This window comes from Desmodus rotundus, chromosome 10 (assembly GCF_022682495.2).
Source record: "Desmodus rotundus isolate HL8 chromosome 10, HLdesRot8A.1, whole genome shotgun sequence".
Lineage (NCBI taxonomy): Eukaryota > Metazoa > Chordata > Mammalia > Chiroptera > Phyllostomidae > Desmodus > Desmodus rotundus.
The window spans coordinates 35867107-35887086 of NC_071396.1; the positions used below are offsets into that span (position 1 = coordinate 35867107).

General features: G+C 54.3%; 1 protein-coding gene across 5 annotated transcripts in view; it reads left to right on the plus strand.

Annotated features, from left to right (window-relative positions):
• SLC28A1 (solute carrier family 28 member 1) overlaps positions 1 to 19980 on the plus strand; it is a 34858-nt gene that overhangs the window by 4911 nt on the left and 9967 nt on the right. For 2 of the 5 annotated variants that reach the window (XM_071219463.1, XM_045196506.3), the window contains exons 2-12: positions 1897 to 2021; positions 3289 to 3400; positions 4171 to 4259; positions 5422 to 5513; positions 6827 to 7010; positions 9069 to 9210; positions 9878 to 9991; positions 11209 to 11286; positions 15489 to 15569; positions 16760 to 16840; positions 17828 to 17953. In XM_071219463.1, coding sequence (XP_071075564.1) covers positions 3305 to 3400; positions 4171 to 4259; positions 5422 to 5513; positions 6827 to 7010; positions 9069 to 9210; positions 9878 to 9991; positions 11209 to 11286; positions 15489 to 15569; positions 16760 to 16840; positions 17828 to 17953 — 1083 coding nt within the window. In that variant the 5' untranslated portion in view covers positions 1897 to 2021; positions 3289 to 3304. The other 3 variants (XM_053912717.2, XM_045196505.3, XM_045196508.3) reach the window with 3 other exon arrangements.

A 19980-nucleotide genomic window follows, 5' to 3' on the forward strand; every position in this document is an offset into this window, starting at 1 on the left:
GCCTGTGGTTCTCAGCCAAATGCCACCTGAAAAGAGCGTTTGGCTTCTGGGGCCAGGATTGCTGCTGGTCACCCCTCCCTGAGCGGGGGAATGGGAGACGCACAGGGTCTCCTGGCCCGGAGGAGGAAGACAGTGTGTCAGGAGAGCCCTGAGATGGGACCCGGATGGTGCCAGGCTGTCTGCTAAACACCTCATGTGAATTAGCTCACTCAGTCCTCATGAATATTTATGTACAAGGTAGGTACGAGTACTCACCCCCACCATTTTGCAGACAAGGAAACAAGCTAACTTCGAGAGACCAGAATGAACCTAGGCCTTTCAGCTCCAAGCTCAGGGTTTTATTTCATGGTACACAGCCTGTGAGATCCTTGCTTTGGAGATCAGGGCACATCAGCGTGTCCAGGTTGTACGCTGCAATGCAGAGAAGGCTTTTTGAAACAAGCTTGGCTGCTTCTGGATGTGTGGAGCTTCCTGGCTTCCGTGTGGGCACCACGAGAGGAGGGGAGAGGAAGGGGGAAGACATCAGAGCAGACACTGTCCCCTCTGCCCTTGACTGGGACTTGACAAGGCCTCCTGGGAAGGCAGCTCCGCACCTGTCCTTGCGGAGGCTGTCCACAGAGGCAGGTGTCCTACTTGGGGTGAGCCAGATGACGTTCTGGGCACCGAGTTTTCGATTGTGGACCCGAAACAAATAGGCAACCGGATATTTCGCCAGCGAAATGGATTTGTTTGGAAACAACAAAGAATTGTAACTCAGGACATGCAGCCCAATAGCAAACCACAGGAAGCCCAACCAAGAAAGGGAAACTTTTCTAGAAGAATTCTGGAGAGCTAAAATTGAAAAAAAAAAAAATACACAAAGAGTTCTTCCTGTTGGGCTATGAGATGGACGTAAGCACCTGAGAGCTTTCCCTTCCTGCCTCCCAATTTCATCATAAACCAGTGCAGGCGAGACTGAGAGGAAAATGGATTGCCGAGCAGCTCTTCTGACGGCGGCCGCCTCTTGTCCTCCTGAATGTTCCACTCGCCACTTAGAAAAGTGTCCTTTTTATTATATCAAAGCTGGCCAAGGAGGAGAGTTCTATCCCACTCTTTGGCCAAGAACTCCCCAGAAACAGGAGGTGGCCCCAAAGAACTAAAACCAGAAATAGGTACGTGGTTGCTTCTGAAGAATGGAATACCTTTGGGACAGGCGGAGCAGCCTCTTCATTATAAATCTTTCCAAGTGCTATATTGATTGCAAGGCAAGCATACACAAATACACCCCCCCCACACACACACATGGTTTTCATCTCCCTCTGCCCCTCCATGGAGTGAAGGTGGCAAGGAGTGGATCTCTGCCCAAGAAAGCCAATTGTGAAAAAGCTGGTCGAGTCCGAGCCCCTTTTGTAGAATGAATAACATGAAGCAGTATTCACTTAAGGAAAGAAAAAAGCGTCTGGACAAAAATACCACAAACTCCATGGCAGTCATCTCCAGAAAGTTCAGATTACAGGGATTTTTAACTTCCTATGTTTTGTATATTTCTACAGCGTTTCAATGTGTAATAAAACATGTGTAATGTTTTGCTAATCAGAATGGCAGACAAAAAGTTTTTCAGAAGAGGGAGTAGGCCCCGCTCTCCATCTGTCATTCTCCACTTTTCCAAAACAACAAGCACGTGCAGGCAACTCTGCTCTGTGTTTCCAGGAAGCATTTATGCACCATAAAGGGTTCTGTCCTGAGTGCGTGTTTAGTTATTAAAGAGAGATTGTCAGTCCTGTCTGATAGGTTTTAACATTATGTTTGAGAACTGAGACACCAAACCCTTGACTTTGCATGAGGTTGCTTGGGTGTCAGTTACAGAGAAAAAAATGGAACAAAAGGGCAAATTGTGTGATTTTGTTTTGTTTGCAGGACTGTAGTTGATGCTTAACCTGAAGCTCTTGCTCTCTGTGGCGGCTGCACTGCTTCTGTCACCTTCAAGCTCAGGAAAATAGACTCAGTGAGAAAGGGAGATTGGAAAAGAGGTGAAATGAAAGGTAAAAACACACGGTCTGAGAAACTGGGTAGCCCTGATGGCAGGAGAGAAGGAGGCCACACAGGAGGGCTGTGGGAAAGGTGAGGACAATCAGGGTGGCCTTCCCAGAAGGGGTAGGAATGTTTGGGACAGGGGACAGTGAAGAGGAGGGCATCTTAGAGGAGGAAGGCAGATTAAGTAAGAGGGTAGGAGAGCTCAGCTCATCGGCCCAGGCCTGGAGTGGGGCCCATTTGCCCTGTTCCCCTTTGCCCTGAGAGAGGTTGTGGTCCCCGCCTGGGCTGTGACGGAGCTGCCTGGGTGGCCCAACCTACTCCAACTCTGAACTCTGCCCAGCAAGTTCCACTGAAATGAGAAGGCAGTCCAAAGGGCAAGCAGGTTAGATCCAGCTTGTCTTCACGGAAATCCACGCTCCCTGCCATCCTGGAGAGTGGCTTGTTTACCGCAAATACGTGAGTAGGCAGAGGCGCCCGCCCTGCTCCGTGCAGCGGTGTGTCTGTGTGGGTGTGGGGAGCAGGGCTTCCCCAGGCTCCACCTGTGTGCACACTTCCACTCGTGTTCCTGCTCTTGTGCGCACACAGCGGCATGCACCTCTGGGCCTAGGAGCTTCCCCAGGCTGGGGTTCGGGTAGTGTAGGCCACTCCCCTCGGGGAAGAAAAAGAGAGGGGACAGGAATAGAGAGAGATGGGTCCTTAGGGCTCTTATTCACGAGAACAACCACAACAAAAAACTTGGCTCTTGGAATTGAAAAGTCGAGGGCTGTGGCTGACTTCAGGTGCAGGGGGACACAGGGAATAGAGAAAAGTCTTCAGGATGTAGTGTCTCCATCTTTCAGGGGTGGGACCGTACGATGCAATGAAGATGCCATTTAAGGGCAATGGTTTTAAGCAATAGTGTTGTGGAGAGCATTGAAAGCCAGGCCCCCCTTCGCGACACTATACCTGTGTCAGGTACACATCCCTGCCGTACAGAGCTCGGTCCTGTCCATCCCTGTGCAGTGGGCAGAATTGCCCTGTTTCTGCCTGGCCTCACAGAGTTATGAGAACTTGCTTCTCACAGGCTCAGCAGTGCGTGCAGGAAGGGACGCCTCCCTCTGACACTGGGGAGTCCCGCCCCTGCCCCCAGACAAAGTGCAGGCTGAGCTCAGGGGCTATAAACTGTGCCGGGTGTCTGGGCCCTGCCCCTGGCCAGCCCTCTCCCTTCTCCAGGCCCCTCCCTGGGCCCTGCCTGGCCTTCCCCTTTCAGCTTTCAGCCCTGACTCTGTCTTTCAGCTGGAAGGTGTGGCGCATGGAGGACAACACACCTAGACCCAAAGAGTCCATCTGTCTCACATCTGTGTCCAGTGGTCTGGATAACATGGGGGCTGAACTCTTGGAAAGCCTGGTCTGTCTGCTTCCCCATCCCCATCTTGGCCCCTGGGGTGGGGGGGGCTTTGTTCACCCATTTCCTTCACTCCACTCACCCCTCTTCACTTAGCTAGATGGGACTGGCACCCCATCCCCTCCATGTGTCGGCCTCCTCAGCACAGGGCAGCCCCTTATGTCGCCCACTGAACCCACAACGCGCCGGCACAGCCTGCCCTAGTCTGAAAGGGCCATGAAGGCCTCAACCAGGATGAGCCATATGAGCTGTGATTTGAAGGATGAGAAGGAGAAACCAACCACACGGGAGGCGGGGGCGGGGGTCTCTGTGGAAGTCTCAGCCTTTGAGGAGCTGGTAAGCATGTCCTTGCTCTGCATGGCCAGGTGGGCCCGCCACCCAGAACTCATGGAGCCTAAGAGGACATCCCCTGAGAGCACCCACTCCCCTTCACCGCACTGCACAGCCCAGGGGGCACCTTTCATGTTGTGATCTGCACATCAGAACAGAACTCCACAGACTGGGGCCACTGGTGTCCTGGGGCTGTGTGGCCACCGGGCAGGGTGTGTCTAGCACTGAGCCCAGCACGAAGTAGGCACTCAGTGCATGCTCTGCAGAATTTAACTAGCCCTCTAATTACCTCCTATGCAAAAGCCCAGGCCCCACCCCAGCCTACTCCTAAGTTGCCTGTGGGTGCGCCGGTGGCAGCCAGGGCTTCTCCCCACTCCGGGTGCCCAGCTCTGGTTCTCACTTGGGGTAGCAGATACACTGTGGTTGCTCTCTGGTGGCTTTAGGAGGAAGGCCGCACCCCTGGCAGCGACTTGAGCCCCACAGACAGCAGGAACAATTGGAGCACAGCCGGCCAGAAGCCCTCCTCAGTATGGTAGGTGGGGATGCGGGCTGGCTTGGGGAAGGGGCAAGCCTGGGGAGCAGGGGTGTTGAGGGAAGGAGAAAGCATGCTTCCGCCAGTGAATACACTCTGCTGGCCTCTTCCTCAGGTGAGCCAGGCCAGAGGCTCCCAACCTGCTTTGAAGCAGCCAGAGTGAAATCCCATGGGAAACCCCAAAATGTACTGTGGGGCTGCTCTGGTTGAAGTTGGATGGGATCCCCAAACCAGACTGGCCCTCCTCTCAACCACCCCATTCACCTTCTACCGCACGCAATCTCTGGGCACCTTGGGGAACATGGAGGCTTAGTTTGAAAACCCCTGGACTTGGCCAGGCCCCTGTTTTCACTCGAGAAGGCTGAAGCCCAGAGAGGGAAAGGGATGCGCCTGTGTCACACAGCACCACATTGGAGCCTGGAACTTGGCCTCCCGATGCCTAGGCCCACTGGGGTCCTCACTGGCCAGTCCTGAGTTGAGGAGATCCTGAAGGCTTGGGGGGTGGATTCTATCTTCCTGCCTTGGGGGGGCAGAGTGAGGAAGATGCACTGGAGAGGTGGGAGGTGGGGGCAGAGAGAGGGAAGAGAGGGTCCTTAAAATGGCTGCTGATGCCTAATGAGCTCTGCCTGAGCATCTCCTACGTGTTCAGCCTGGGGGACCCCAGAGGCTATTCAGAGTCCAGCCTTCACTGTAGGCATAAGCCAGTGACCCCAATGACCAGGCAAGAATGGGCATTGTCAGGGGGCCTGGGAGGCTGTGGGGCCACCACTGCTGGGTGCAGGGCGGGCTGTTCACGCATCCTCTTGGGGAGGAGCTGCTGACTCAATGACAAGTGTCCCAGGTTCCAGGGGAGTAAATGTGGAGCCAGGAGCTCCCACCTTGCTCCATGGACAGGTGGCAGGGCGATGGGGAGGGGGCAGCCAGCAGGGTATGCACCTGTCAAGCAGAGGCACCGAGCAGCAGGAAGGCATGGGCAGCTGGAGCCTTTCCTCCGTTTGCCCTGGGCTGGGGTTGCTCTTCAGCCCTGTGGGATGTCAAGACCAGTGCCTGGCTCACCCCATGTTGCCCTTTTACTGGGGTGGCTTCCACCTGGAGGCGGTGAGGATCCCCACAGGGACAGGAGTCTGAAGGCCACTCGTGGACCCTCTGGTCTTCTCCCCAGGAGGAGACTGCAGCCAGCCCTGAGAGTGAGGGGCTTCTGCAGGGAGCATGCACAGCTGTTTCGATGGATCTACACAGGCCTGCTCTGCACTGGTGAGCCCAGCTCCTCCAGGGACACTCCTGCCCCAGCCCCTCCCACCCCACCACCCATGTCACCCCCCTCCACCCCAGCCATCCATGTCTCAGGGCAGGGTCATCAGAATTAAGGCAGACCAGACCTTGTTCCCGGGGCACTATGACCAGTAAGGGAGAGGGCAACAACTAGTACCACTTAGTACAGCAAGCCATCTGAGAGCACCAAGGAGGGATAGTGGTGATCAGGGAGGATGTCCAGGAGGAGGTGACATATGAGTCTCACAGTCTGAGTAGGAGTTAGCTAGGTGGAGAGGAAGGATGATAAGGAGTGAGAAGGCACTCCATGCAGAGGAGCCCCAGGAGCAAAGGTCAACAGTCTAGTGTGGCTGGAGGGTAACAGGAGTTCCGGAGGGCGAGGCTGGATGGATAGGAAAGGGCTGGTATTGTGTCAATGCAAGAACGGCCAAACCTGTAGAGAACTTTTATAATAATTTATTTCAACCAAACAGAGAATACACCTGGTAGCAAGATCTCAACAGACTGAGAAAATTACTTCTGAGAATAACAGTTTGCAGTTTCTTTGATGCGTTTGAGATTAAAGAGGGAACATAAGGAAGAGCACATAAAGGTGGGCGAAAGCCAAGTGGGACCCTCCAGCTAGTGTCCTCCAACTCGTCCGGCAGCAGAGGGGGTGGGGGCGGGCTTTACATTTAATGATGTTTCATCCCACATTTTTTATCCAATGGAAAGGCGCTAAGTCCTTTCCGTTCTCCCAGGGCCCCAGCTTTTGAAATTTGTAAGTCAGGCAGAGCTATTTCCCCCTCTGCGATCCACTATCATTCTCTTTTCTTGAGGCACAGACTGGCTTAGCTCCTCAAAGGGGAGAAGGACAAAGTGGGGAGAGGGGACTCCAGGAAAAAAATGGCCCCTGATTAATATTTCAGAATGGGACCTGGTCACACACGAGTGCACTCTGTCCTCTGTGGGACCCAGTAAGCTCTGGGATAGGCAAGGCATGCCTTTGATACTTAAAAAATCCATGCTGTCTAGCTTCCTCCTCACACGTCCCCCTCATGTTTTGCCTGCACTTGACACTTCGCAAAGCCCTTTCACACACAAACTGTGCATGCCATCACAGCTCTCCGACATAGGAGGGGCGATTGTTCTCACTTCCAGGTGAGGAAACTGAGTCTCAGAGGGGTTGGGTGAAATGCCTGCCCTCTAAGTTCTGGGTGGAGTATGTGGAGCCTGAGGGTGGAGCTTCAGGGGCCTGCAGAGGCTGGGGGCTCCCTCATGGACCCCCTTCTCTGTCCCTGTCCCCCTACTCCCAGCATTCGCTGCCTTCCTGCTGATCGCCTGCCTCCTGGATTTCCAGAGGGCCCTGGCCCTGTTTGTGCTCACCTGTGTGGTCCTGGTCTTCCTGGGCCACAGCCTGGCGAAGAGGCTGCTGGGGCCACAGCTGCTGAGGTGTGTCACGCCTCTGGGGAATTCCTGCCTGAACCTCTGGTTTAAGAGGTAAGTGAGCTCACAGCCCCCAGGTGGGGTGGGAAGGAGTGGGGCACATTGCCTGAAGGCCTCTGAGTCAGCTCTGCGGTCACAGCCAGGGCCGAGTTAGAGGGGCTACCGTCTACCCCACCAGATAGTTTCTCTGCCCTGGACACCATGTCCCACCCCACCTGCCTTTTGGAAGCCCCAGGACAGGTGTTGGTGGATAGCTTCATTGGTGGCAGCAGTCTTTGTGGAGATTTGCCAGTCCCCGTCTAGTTCTCTGCCCTATTCACAAAAGGTCACAATGACAGCAGAGAACAGGACTCAGTAGTTTCCTAAATGAGAGATCCCAGCCCATCCCAGCAGGGAGGGCCCATATCAGTGCCTCCTATCAGACCACCCCCAGAGTCTGAGTCAGCAGGCTGCATTGGGGTCCAGGTGTCATTGTGCACTAAGGTGAGAAAGAGAAGTTAAAAGACATGTGGTTTGGAGGGGAAGAAGGCAAGCTACCTTTATTCACAGACAGCGTGATGTTCTGCATAGGGAATTCTGTGGAGAACCAATAAGGGGTTTTAACAAGGTTGCAGGGCGCAAGATCGGCATACAAAGAACGATTGTATTTCTACATACTAACAGCAATCATAAGTTTACGTTATAAATACTATTTAGAATAGCATAACATATGAAATGCTTAAGTATAAATGTGACAAAAGACCTGCAAACCTGTGCGTTGAAAACCACACAACATTGTTGAGAGAAATGAAAGAAGGAAATGAAGCAAATTGCCACGTCCATGAATCAAAAGGCCAATATTGTATCAATTCTCCTCAAATTAATCTGTAGATTCTAATAATGTCTCCATCAAAATTATAGCAGGCTTTTGGGGTGGAAGTCTAAAAATCATGTATTGAAGAGAAATGCAAAGACCTGGAATAGCCAGAACGACTTTGGAAAAGATGAGCAAAGTCGATGAACCGACATCACCTGCCTTTGAGACTTGTTACGAAGCCACAGTAATTGAGTCAGTGTGCTCGCAGCATCAGAATAGACAGACGGCTCAATGGGAGAGAATGAAGAGTCCAGAAATAGATCCACACACATGTGGCTAATTGATCGTTGACATGGGTGCTAAGGCAATTTGGTGGAGAAATAATTATCATTTCAACAAAATCTGCTAGAATAATGGGATATCCATAGTCAGAAGACGTATTTGGACAGGCATTTAATAAAAAGAGACATGTAAGTATAAATAAACAAATGGGAAGATGCTCAACGTCCTTAGTCATTAGGGAATGCAAATTAAAACGCAAAGAGGTACAATTGTCTTCTCATTAGAATGGCTAAGACTCGTAAGCTTGACCATACCCAGTGTTGGCAAAGATGTGGAGGAACTGGAACTCTTATGTGCGGCTGGTGGGAATGTGGAATGGCACGATCACTTTGGGAAACCGTTTGACAGTCTCCTAAAAAGTTAGACCTACCACATGACTCACCCATTCCATTTATAGTATTTACTCAAGAGAAACGAAACCATATATATCCCTGCCAAGGCTTTCACGTGAGTGTGCAGATGTTCATAAGCTGCTTTGTCTATAACAGCCCAGAACTGGAAACAACCTAAATGCCCATTCACAGGTGAATGGAATACTACTCAGCAGGAAAAAGGAAGGAGCGATTGATACGTGCAAAAATATAGATGAATCTCAAAACCATTGTGCTGAGTCAAGGAAGTCAGGCAAAAAAGAATATGTGCCGTATGATTCTATCTGTATAAAATTCCAAAAAATAAAGACTAATCTGGTAAACAGATCAGCTGTTGCCTGGGGACAGGGAAGCAGGTGAGGTGCTAAGCTCCATACATGTACTCTCTCATTTAGTCCTCTCCCAACCCTGAGAAATGGGGAGTCTTTGGCTTTCTTTTCTCACTGAGGAGATCAGACTCGGAGAGGCTAGGTTGTTTGCCTGAAGTCACACAGCTTTGTCTCCTCCCACCAGCCCTGCGTGTGCTTTCCCTGGGGCCAAAGGGGCTATGGTGTAGGGTGTGGGAGATACTGAGGACAATGTCTTTCTGCCCTTCCCCTGCAGGGGTCTAGCCCTCGCTGCTCTCCTGGGCCTGGTCCTGTGGCTGATTCTGGACACCTCCCAGCGGCCTCAGCAGCTGGTGTCCTTTGCAGGAATCTGCGTGTTCATCGGCGTCCTCTTCGCCTGCTCAAAGCACCATCGTGCGGTCAGTGCTTAGTTGTCGGGCCCAGAGTGGGCTGCAGCCCCTTCTCTCCCTCTGCATCCTTGGCGGGACAAGCATCCTGCTGTGAGGTCCCCTCCTGGTCTCACAGTGTGGCTAACGCCTTCCCCCAGGCTGCAGCCAAGCCTCCAGGCATCCTGATGCCCTCCTGAGTTTGGAATCAAACCACTAAGGAATCACCACTAAGGAATCATTAAATGCTGAGTGGGGGCATGGACAGGGTGAGGTTAGGACAGCTGGGGACTCTGCCTATGGAGGAGGGATATGGGGGAAGGGCCCAGGCAGACGGAGGTTACACTGAGGCCAGACCCTGAGGCCATGACTCTGCCCACCCAGTGATGACCCAGGACCTAGTGCCACAGTGTGCTCAAGGCTGTGGAGTCTTACCTGGGGCCTTAGCTAGACCTTGCCCGCCCCTACCCACTGCCCTAGGCTCATTGCTGCCAAGAGCATGGCCTGTTATGAGCTCCAGGTAGGATGTGACCACTGTCAGTAGGTCCAGACCGCTGGCTAGGCCCAGCCCCATCCTACAGGCACGCCGAAGCCCCTGTAGCTCCTCAGAGCAGCCCCGTGCCCTCTGCTCTCACCCTACCCTGTCCCTGTGGGTCCCCCAGGAGCTGAGCTCACCAGGACCTTTCTGTATCGGCGGCAGGTATCTTGGCGGGCCGTGTCCTGGGGCCTCGGGCTACAGTTCGTACTTGGACTCCTCATCATCAGAACAGAACCTGGATTTATTTCATTCCAATGGCTGGGCAAGCAGATCCAGGTGTGTCCACGGGGCCCAGCTGCCCGTGGCATCTTGGGTTGCCAGGGAATGGAGAAGCCACTGTGTCAGGGGGAAGGTGGGAGGTGAGGGATTGGGACCAGGATGGTTGGTGGGTGGTGGGCCCCAGACCAGGGGGTCAGCTGGGGGCTGGGCTGTGCGGCTGCTACTTCCCTCAGTCCCGGCACCACCTGCCTGGACAGCGGTCCTCTAGGAGGCTGGGGCTGATGCGGGAGAGAGCCTCAGCGCAGGGAGCTTCTCAGGGCGCCTGGGCACGGGGCTCTCAGCAGTCACCAGTGATGTGGACCTTATCGTAGTTACAAGTGCTTAAAAAGTTACAAGTGATTTACTGTGTGTATGTGTGTGCTTAAAGATAATGCTTAGTTTGTTGAGGTCACACTTTTATAATTCCATTGTTTTATTGCAGTAAACACACCCAACACAACAGCTCCCATTCTAACCATTTGTAAGTCATTAAGTTCATTCCTGTCGCTGTGCATCCATCATGATTCACTTTAAAATATAAATTACAGGAGGCGCAGGCCGTTGCTCCTGGGCCCTGCCCCTCTCCTCAAGCAGGCCCCTGTGCTCTGTGCTCTCAGGGGGGACCCCCCTGCATGTCTGTCTAGGCTCCCCCGCCAGTGTGGCTGTGGGGACAGAGAAAACAGAGTTGCTCCTCTGGTCATGCCCCCCATTTTACAGACAGGAGAAGTGACTTGTCTCTGCAGTCACAATGCAAGTTTGGGACCTAAGTCAGTCTCCTGTAGAAGGGTGGCCAGATTCAGACACCCACCGAGGGGCCTGGGATGGGGGGGACAAGGTGGGGTCTATGCCCTTGGTCGGGAGGCAGGGAGCCGGTGGCAGGCACAGAGCACTCCCCTTGACGGCCTTCTCGCCTCTCGCTGTCTTGCTCCCTTGGTTGTTTCTTTATTATCCAAACAACTCTCATGTCAGAGTATTTCTTTAAGATTTATCAAAAGGGTGGGCCTTCTGGAGAATGAGGTTAGGAGGGGAGAGTGGCCACAACTGTGGCTTTAACGCAGTGCTACTGCTTCTGTGAGGCCAGCCTGTTCTTTCCAACCTGCTGGGGCCGGAGGGCCTGTGCCTGGGTGTCCCTCTCTCCCCCTGTGCAGCGGGACCTTCCAGCTGCCTCTCCTGCCGCGGTTTCCACCCCCCTTCCTTCGTGGCCTCCCTCCAGTGTTTTGTTTTGTTTCTTTCAGATCTTCCTGAGCTACACTGAGGCCGGCTCCAGCTTTGTGTTCGGGGAAGCTCTGGTCAAGGATGTCTTTGCCTTTCAGGTCAGCTGACTCTTGATCCATGAGGCCATTCACGGCCTGCCGTTGCCAGGCACCTCCAGCTAGTGAGGAGTCCGAGCATGCTGTGCGGGCCAGGCCTGGGGTGAGGGGGTGAGAGAACCCTAGAAGCTAATGGAACTTAAGCCTCAAGCCCTGGGAGGGGCCCTGGCAATGTGATTGCATGGCTTGGCGGTATGTTTCGCTTATGTTAGTTGCATCCTTTCTGGAAGAAGGTGCACACACCTGTTACTTGCATCTCTCCCCTAACCACCCTTTAGAACCACGAATTCATAGCCCGTCAGGCTACAGGGATGCTCAGCGATCTTGGGCCTTCCCTTTGCATTGCAGACGGCCACACCAAGCCCGGGGAGTTTGGGCAGAGCCAGGCCTGGAGCTGGGTCATTGGGTTTCCAGTCAAGTAATGCGTCCTCCTTATAGTCTAAGCCAGTGACATCTTGCGCCCTCCCAAAGAGCATCCCTAGTAACAGCAGTAATGCGTTTATATCACATGAATGGTTGCTACAGATTCTGAGTTTGGACATTCTGTCAAGAGAGAGAAACTGAGGGGTGGGTTTATCAGTGATCAGCCTCAGCGTTTCCCTGTCAACACTGAACTTTTCCCCGGCCCCTGGGAGGCCCTGTCCTGTGGACGAACCCTGGTCTGTGGATGCGCCAGGGGCTTTCCGAGCAAAGGTGGGGCAGGAGAGGGAGCACTTACAACAGATGCTCCATGGCCACGAAGTTCCCTTCCTCACAAGATGCACTCATCACAGATTTTCATTCATAGCCCCCTTCTCTGTGTCACGAACATTCTCACACACACATGCACACATTCACATGCACGCACACACAAACATCCACACACATGCAGACATACTCGCATGCATGCACACACACTCATGCGCACACTCTCACACACAAACATTCACACACACATGCACACTCGCGTACACGTGCACACACACACTTGCCAGGACTGGGACTTGTCCTCCGTGTAGGAGTGGCTTTGTTGGTGCTGAGTTGAACAGAAGACTCAGAAGCTTTCTTTCTGTTCTTTCCATGAATCACGTGGACCTAGTCCAAGGTCTTTGGCCCCAGTCAGCCTGGGGAAGTCTTCTCTGAGCTTGCTCTGATTTTCAGAGTCCCACCGGCTTCCTGCTGGCCACAGTCTGGCTCATCACCCCTCCAGGAAGCTGATCCCCAGCCTGAGGCTTCTTCAGCCACCCCCACCTCCCTGGGCCTGCAGTCCAGCCCGGTTGCCGTGGCTGTATCCTAGCTGTATCCTAGTCCTAGCTGTATCGTTTTGATTAGTCATTCCACCTTGGCTCTATCTCCCTTCTGGTAATTTTCCACCCCCATGACAGCTCCCCCCGCCCCCTGCCAGACTCCCGCATTCTTCCTGGGCCTGGCTGACCTGGAGCAGAGGGTCACTCACTCATTCATGGACACTCTGGCCTCTGCTGCTTGCCCCCGCTTCCTAGGTTTAGCACTGCTACCCACACGGTCTCCCCCAGAAACCCCGAGGGGGAAGGGACATGTTCTCATCTCCCGAGGGTTTCAGGGTGTCTGCCTGATGCAGCCCCTGCAATCCCCAATGGTCAACAGTGCCAAATTTTACCCCCCCCCCAAAATCAAGTAAGATAGGGACAAAAAAAACAAGATAAGGACTGAAAGGTGCCATTGGATTTAGTAATTAAGGGGTCACTGGTCACCTTGGCACCATTTTCAGAGGTAGGACTGGGAAATACATGGAGACTGAGCCAGGATGAAATGGGGGGAGATGGGACATTGACCCACGAGGGGCCGGTAAGAGTGTGGCACCTGCAGAGAGGTCTCTGGGGGACTTGGACAGGCAGAGACAGGCGGAGGGGCTGGGTGGTGAGGTCACTCTGGGCAGAGGGGTGGCGTGTCCAACGTAGCCGCTTTCCCGTCACGGTGGTGGTATTGTGGCCGTCACCTCTGAGGAACCTGCTCTGTGGACTTTGGGGCTCTGTGGTTTGTTGTTGCCTGGGGCTGGTGACCGGGCAGTCTGCAGTGCTTGGGCCTTGGGGCTGGGGACATGAGGGCTTGTCCAGACGGCCTCTGGAGGTCATGGAGAGCCCGCTCAGCACCCTCCAGGGGGAGAAAGGGCGGGCCTTGTCTGAGTGGGTTTTGTCCTGCCTTTTGGGCTGAACCTGTTTCCTGGTGAGGGCGCAGCGTCCACTCAGAAGGTGTGGCTCTCAGAGTGTGGTGTCCCGGCCAGCAGCGCCAGAAGCGCCAGTAGCCTCTGGGAAAGCCAAATTCCCAGGCCCACCCCAGACATACTGAATCTGAGACCCTGGGGGGCAGGCTCAAAATTTGCACTTCTGGAGAATTCCCGGGCCATCCTGCTGGCCCAGGGACCACACTCGGAGATGGAGATGCACCGGCTGAGGGAGTCTAGAAGTTTCGCCCCCCTTGAGTTATAGGTGAGCGTTGGTACTGGCATGGGCAGCCTGCTCTGAGTTTCCACAAAACGGCAGTCAGGACCTGCCGGGGGCAGCTGCGCCCTGGCCTCAGGTTCTCCATGGAGGAGGCACGTGTTGCCCCTGGAGACCGAGAAATGAGGCCCCAGGGCAGGCACAGAGCAGAGCTCCCCGGGGTCAGGGCAGGGGCTCGGCAACCTGCTTGGTGGACAGGGCGTCCTCTGTGTCTTTGCAGGTGTGTGGCCTTGGACAGGTAGCCAGCATCTCACAGTCTCAGCAGCCCCATTTGTGGAATGAAGTTTCCTGGCTGGGAGATCACACTGGCCTTAGGGACGTTCTTTAGGGTTAAACGTCCCACCTTAGAAAATTGGGGCCCCCTCTCTTCTGTTCCATTCACCTTCCCTGCCTGGACAGTCACCATTTAATCCAAAACACAGCTTCCCTTCCCCAGAGAGCCAGCCCCATGTCAGGTAGAAAATGTCTCTTGGCTGCTGCCTGCAGAATGTCTAATTCTGCAGCTGGGTCCCAGGCCCTGGGGACTGTCCCTCCTGGCTCTGGCCTCCCCTGCAGCCCTGCCAGCCTGCGGAGCAGTCCCCTCGCATGACAGATTGGACAGGCCGTCTAGACAGTACGTGACCTTCTATGCGTTTCCCTCCCAGGGGCAGCAGAGTGACGTCAGCAGCCCTCTCGTGGGGGGTGTGCCTGGCACCAGGCCGTCAGGGGCAGTCACGGGGCAGGAGAGGCTTTCTCTAGCCAGTGCCCGTGTTCCCTGTCAGGTGACATCCCTGGCCTCCCCTCTGGGCTCCTGACCCACTCCAACTTGGATATCCTGCAGGCATCTCAAACCAAGCAGGTTCAAACCGAGCCGATGAGCTTGCCCCATACCTCTCCTCTCTCTGCCTGCTCTGAGCTCCCTGTAGCTGGGTCCCAGCTATTCAGAGCTCCCTGCTCTGAAAAGTGTCCACGTGTTGCAGAAGATTAGAGGAGCAGATGAGAAAGTAGACGTAGAGAAAGAAGGAAACAAAACACCCACAGTCCCAGCACACAGAAGCAACTACTTGGGCTGTTGGGGTGCCCTGGTTCCAGTGTCCTTTCGGTGGCTTAATGTTCTGGTTTCCCCACTTCACATCTTAGCATAAGAATGATCCCGTGTTGTTCCCAACTCTGCATAACTTACTGTTACCTTATTGTAAACTTCACTGTTCAACCTGAAACAGATAACACATTCCAACAGAACAAAAGGGAATATGGGAAAAAGCAAGTCTCCCTCCCACCCCGAGCCCCAGGTCACACCATTCCCTCTGCACTCGCAGATCCGTCCAGCACTGTTGCATCCCCACTCACGGGCCCCTTCCCTGTCCCGCTGAACAGCCCCTCTTGGACGTCACTGCAGAACTGCCCAGTGAGGGCTGCCTCGGTTCTTGCTTCCCAACTCTTCAGCTCCGCTGTATGGCCATTCGTTGGGTCATGAAACTTGTCCTTTCTGTCCTCGTTGCTTGTGCTGGTCGCTGTAAATCAGCCTGCAGTGAGGCAGCCCTGGGGTGGGGCGCTGGCTCGGAGGCCAGGCGGTGGGTATGAGAAGTTTTGAAAGGCCACATACGTGATTCCGTGCACTGAATTCTGAGCTTCTTCCCTGACCCTGTCAGGCCTCAGGGGTGGCTACGCCTGGGTTGGAGTGGGCTGTCTAGTGTCTCCGAGGCCCAGCCTGGCCCCCTGCCACCTGCCTGCCTCTAACCCGTGGCCTCTGCTCCTTCCCGGCAGGTTCTGCCCATCATTGTTTTCTTCAGCTGCGTCATGTCAGTCCTCTACCACGTGGGCCTCATGCAGTGGGTGATCCTGAAGGTGAGTCCCAGCACCGAGGCCCGGGCTCTCCCAGAGGCACCTGCCCACAGGGCTTGCACTCTCCCAGAACGCTGTGCTCCCAGGGCCCCTAAACTATACTCTCTCCAACCTACAGCTGCCCAAACATCTCTTCACAGAGTCTCTTGTCATGATACCAAGGAGAAATGGCACCAAAATCCAAGGGGAAGTTTGTGGCATTGAGGCTACGCTGAGAAGAAATGTTAGGGGAAAAAAGTAATTTTGACCAAAAAGATCTTGCAAGACGAGCAGGGGGCCACATCAGCTAGACTTAGCTGGTGTGCATGCGGAGTCCCGTGCTGCTGGGCAAAAAACCTGCTGCACAAAACCAGGATGCAGGAGGCAGCCTTGGACCTGGCAGAAGATCCTGAGATTTTGGCTGACAGAGCTCAGAATAAACCTGCTCCATCAGGTGGCTGCCAGGAATGCAAAATCCACCTGTGGTCATGTTAACAGTCACAGTGTGTGGCATGCGGGAGGCAGTGATGCCCAAACCTGGAGAATGGGTTTAGCCAAGGGGCAGTGACAAATCTATGGGAGCGCGACAGCGCAGAGCATCATGCCCTCCTGAGAACGGCTGGGGAGGGGAGGGATGCTAGGCCTGGGAAAGGGCAGGCGGGGTGCTGGCTCCGGCCGGACAGCTGCCTGCAAACACTGAGAGGGAAGTAGGGAGGGCAGCCTGGGAGGTGCTGGCGGTGAGGAGAAATTCCAGGGAAACAGATTTCATCCTGATGGAAAGGATGAATTTTCTAAAATAGTGCTCCCCAAAGCCTTTTTTTTTTTTGGTGAAACTCGAGTTCCATGGCAGGCTAGTAAATGCTGCTAGGTGAAGGACCCCATGGTCAGATGATTTCGTGAAGCTGAGCAATGTAAAGGAGTTCTATGCAGGACTTGTCAGAGCCTTTCCTGAGCTAGCACGTGTGGGTTATCTCCACGGTGTGCGTGTACAGTAATGCCCCATACACTCGACCAAGGAACCCTTCCTCCCTCCCCTGCCCCTGTGGATGATAAGCCCCCATCGATGGAGGTTGGGAACGGGAAGATGAATGGACCTGATGGGGGAAATGTAGGTTGGGAGCTGCAGGGAAGACGTGTAAGGTAATTCCACCCCTGGCTCTATCTGCCTCTGGGGCTCGAGGACAGCACCCCCCAAGTCCTCTGTTTCCTTCTAGATTGCCTGGCTGATGCAGGTCACCATGAGTACCACGGCCACTGAGACCCTGAGTGTGGCTGGAAACATCTTTGTGAGCCAGGTGGGTCCTGCAGCCTGCCATCCTCACACTGGCCGTCAGCCTCCCCAGGGCGCTGGGCGCCCTGGTCCCTGGAGCTCGGGCTCAGGCAGCTGCAGAGCCGTGTGAACCTTCCCCCAGGGTCACCGAAGGCAGCCGCCCCCCAGGGATGCACTTTGGCTGAGTCCTGCCAGGGAGGAGGGTGTCCGTCTGGCACCTTCATCAGCCTAGAGACTCGCAAGCCCTCGAGATGCGGTCCCACTCTCTCATTTTGTACACGAGGAAACTGAGGCTCGGTGGGGATGACTGGCTGAGGTCCCACACGATAAGCCAGGACTTAGAATCCCAGTTTTTCCTTCCTGATGAGGGTTCTCTCCACTACATCATTTTGTCTTTCCCCCCCTCCAAATCTTCCTCTTTCTGACAACGTATTTTTCAAAGTGAATGTGGCTCTGAAAGCACTGTCAGTCCTGAGCCCCTTTCAGAAGCCCGACCCTCCTGCCAGTGGGGGTCTCTGCAGATGGCTCCAGGGTCCTCACCCATATGGCCAACATTTCTGACGCTGAAGACATACTTGCCTTTCTGGTAACCCCCAGGCTTCATTAAAAGCTCCAGCCTGGAGTTACATCTACTTAGGGCCCTTTGCATGAGAAGAGGTCATTCTCTGAACATCTCTTAACCTCTGTTTGTTCCCCTGATAAATGGGGATGCTCTCTTCTTTCTCAGAAGTTTATGAGCACAAATGTGCTCAGTGGGGTGCTTGGATGTGGGGGGCACTTGACAGGGGAGCATTGTCAGGCCAAGTGGGAGGGCTGGGGGTCCTCGCACAGAGCCAGGCCGATGCTGACGTGCAGAAAGGCTCCGTTAGGGACAGACCACAGCCCTCACCCCACCCACTGTCTCTTCCCCCAGCACTCACACAACCTGCCCTCTCCTGGGGAGGAGGGAGATCCGCAGGGGCCCGTGCTGGCCTGGCCAGTTCTGTTTGTCCGACGTCTTCCCTGTTTGCAGACGGAAGCCCCTCTGCTGATCCGGCCCTACCTGGCAGACATGACCCTCTCTGAGATCCACGTTGTCATGACCGGAGGCTACGCCACCATCGCCGGCTCCCTGCTGGGCTCCTACATCTCCTTTGGGGTATGAACACATTCTTGATGGCCGTGCAGCCTGCCGCCATCCTTTTGGAGAACGTCTGTCAGTTTTATGAGGAATATTATGATGCAGAAATGTTTTCACAAGTGGTCACAAAATGCAAAATTCCATTCTTATAGTAGAAACACAATATAAAACAAGAAACAACCCACATGTCAATCAGCAAGGGGCTGCGCGGGTAAATCCATCCGTGCCACGAATGCCGGTTACTCCTGCAGAGAGGGAGGTGGGCCGGGGCTGGCCTGTACAATCCCTGATGCTGTGCATATACAGGTCAGGGCGGGGCGACAGAATGACCCTCCAGTCCCGTTCTCTGGTCCCAAATTGCACCTGTCCCTCTCATCTCTCTTGTTGGGGGTGGCTGAGGGGTGGGCTGGAGGACAGGCCAGCCTGCCCCTCGGTCCCTCCTTTGCTCAGGATACATGGGTGGCACCAGTTCGCTCAGCTCCACCTCCCTCGGAGCTCCCTGCGCAGATAGGCGGCTGTGGGACTTTTCAGGAAGGCCTCTTGTCTTTGTCCCCTGGCCTGGCACCCTCCCATCTAGAATTTTAGAGTCTCCTGATTCACACCTTGTCTCACTGAGGCTTAGGAAGGGCCTGTCAGCGCTGGTGTACCCCACCCCCACCCCACCACCAACTGTTGGAGGAAGGAGTTCAGTATTTCAAAACTGTTCCTAAAGCTTTTTTCATGGTGGTGTATCAGGGGAGGGAATGCCGTAATATTTTCAGGACTTAGGGGCTTTAACTGTCGTAACCTTGTCCCAGGTCTCGTGGACAGTTTAAAGAATGGTATTCTTTCTACTGCACGCATGTGGGCACCGTTACTTGAGACTAAGATCCTGGAACAACTCTGTTCTTTTTCACAATCTGCCTTACAACTCACCCTGCTTTCTTTGCCTTTCTCAGTCAGACCTCCCGGCCTAGCCCCAGCCAGTAGGGCCTCCCCCACTGAAGGGGCCCACTCCCCTGTAGCTCAGCAGAGTGTGCACAGGCTGCTAGGACCAGCCAGGTGGTTGTGGGGCTCCATTCCCAGCCTGAGGTGCAGCAGCCCTCAGGCCACCACCACAGCTGCCCAGGTGAAAAGTCCGGTATCAGAGAAGCTCTTTTCTGCCCCCACCTGGCTCCTGGCCACCACTGCAGCAGCCTTGGGACCTACAGCGCTGCCTTCTTCCCACCCTCTCCCCTGGCCTTCCACTCCCTCCCCAAGGCACTTCCTCTCCGTATAGTTCTTGGCTGTGCCCTAGCCCCTGAATTCCAGGAAGATCCCTCTTGCTCTCTCCTCCTTTCTTTTTGTTGCTGAGCTCCTGGCTCCTTTTGCCCTGTACCCCTCCTATTGCTAATATCCGGCTATTTCTAGATGTGCGCTGACACACCAGCCGCTGCCCACACATGGCTATGGAGCACTTGGAGCATGGCTGGTCTGAAATGAGACCCACTATGAGACTCCGTGTGGAAAACATCAATCCACCTTATTAATGTGTTTAATACTGACTGCATGGATGGAAAGAGAATATTTTGGATATATTGGGTTAGATAAAATATATTATTAAAATTAATGTTAGCTGTTTCTCTTTATTGTTGTAATTGGCTGCTAGAACCATTAACGTCCCAGACATGGTTCACATTATATTTGCCTTGGGCAACACTGCTCTCGATCGTCTCTCTGGCCTGAGGTCCCTGGGGCCACTTGACTGAGTCCTTCCATGGTGGCTGCCACATACTTCTCCCCTTTCACCGTGTTTCCCAAAGGTGCTCAAGCCGGCACCAGCTCTTTCCACTAACCCCAGAAACTGGTCTCTCTACCCACCCGCCTGGTTCAGGAGCCGCCGTGAGAGCAGGTTTAGATGTGTGCCTGGAGCTGTGGACAGAGGCTGGGCGGGGAGACATAGAGCGGGTGGGCCACGGATGCTCCTTAGTCAGTGCTGCAAGAGTGGGAGCCCCTGGGACAGATCTGTAGGGTCCTGGGCAGGGCCAAGTGAACTTCTAGCACTTCGTTTCTGCATCTGTAAAATG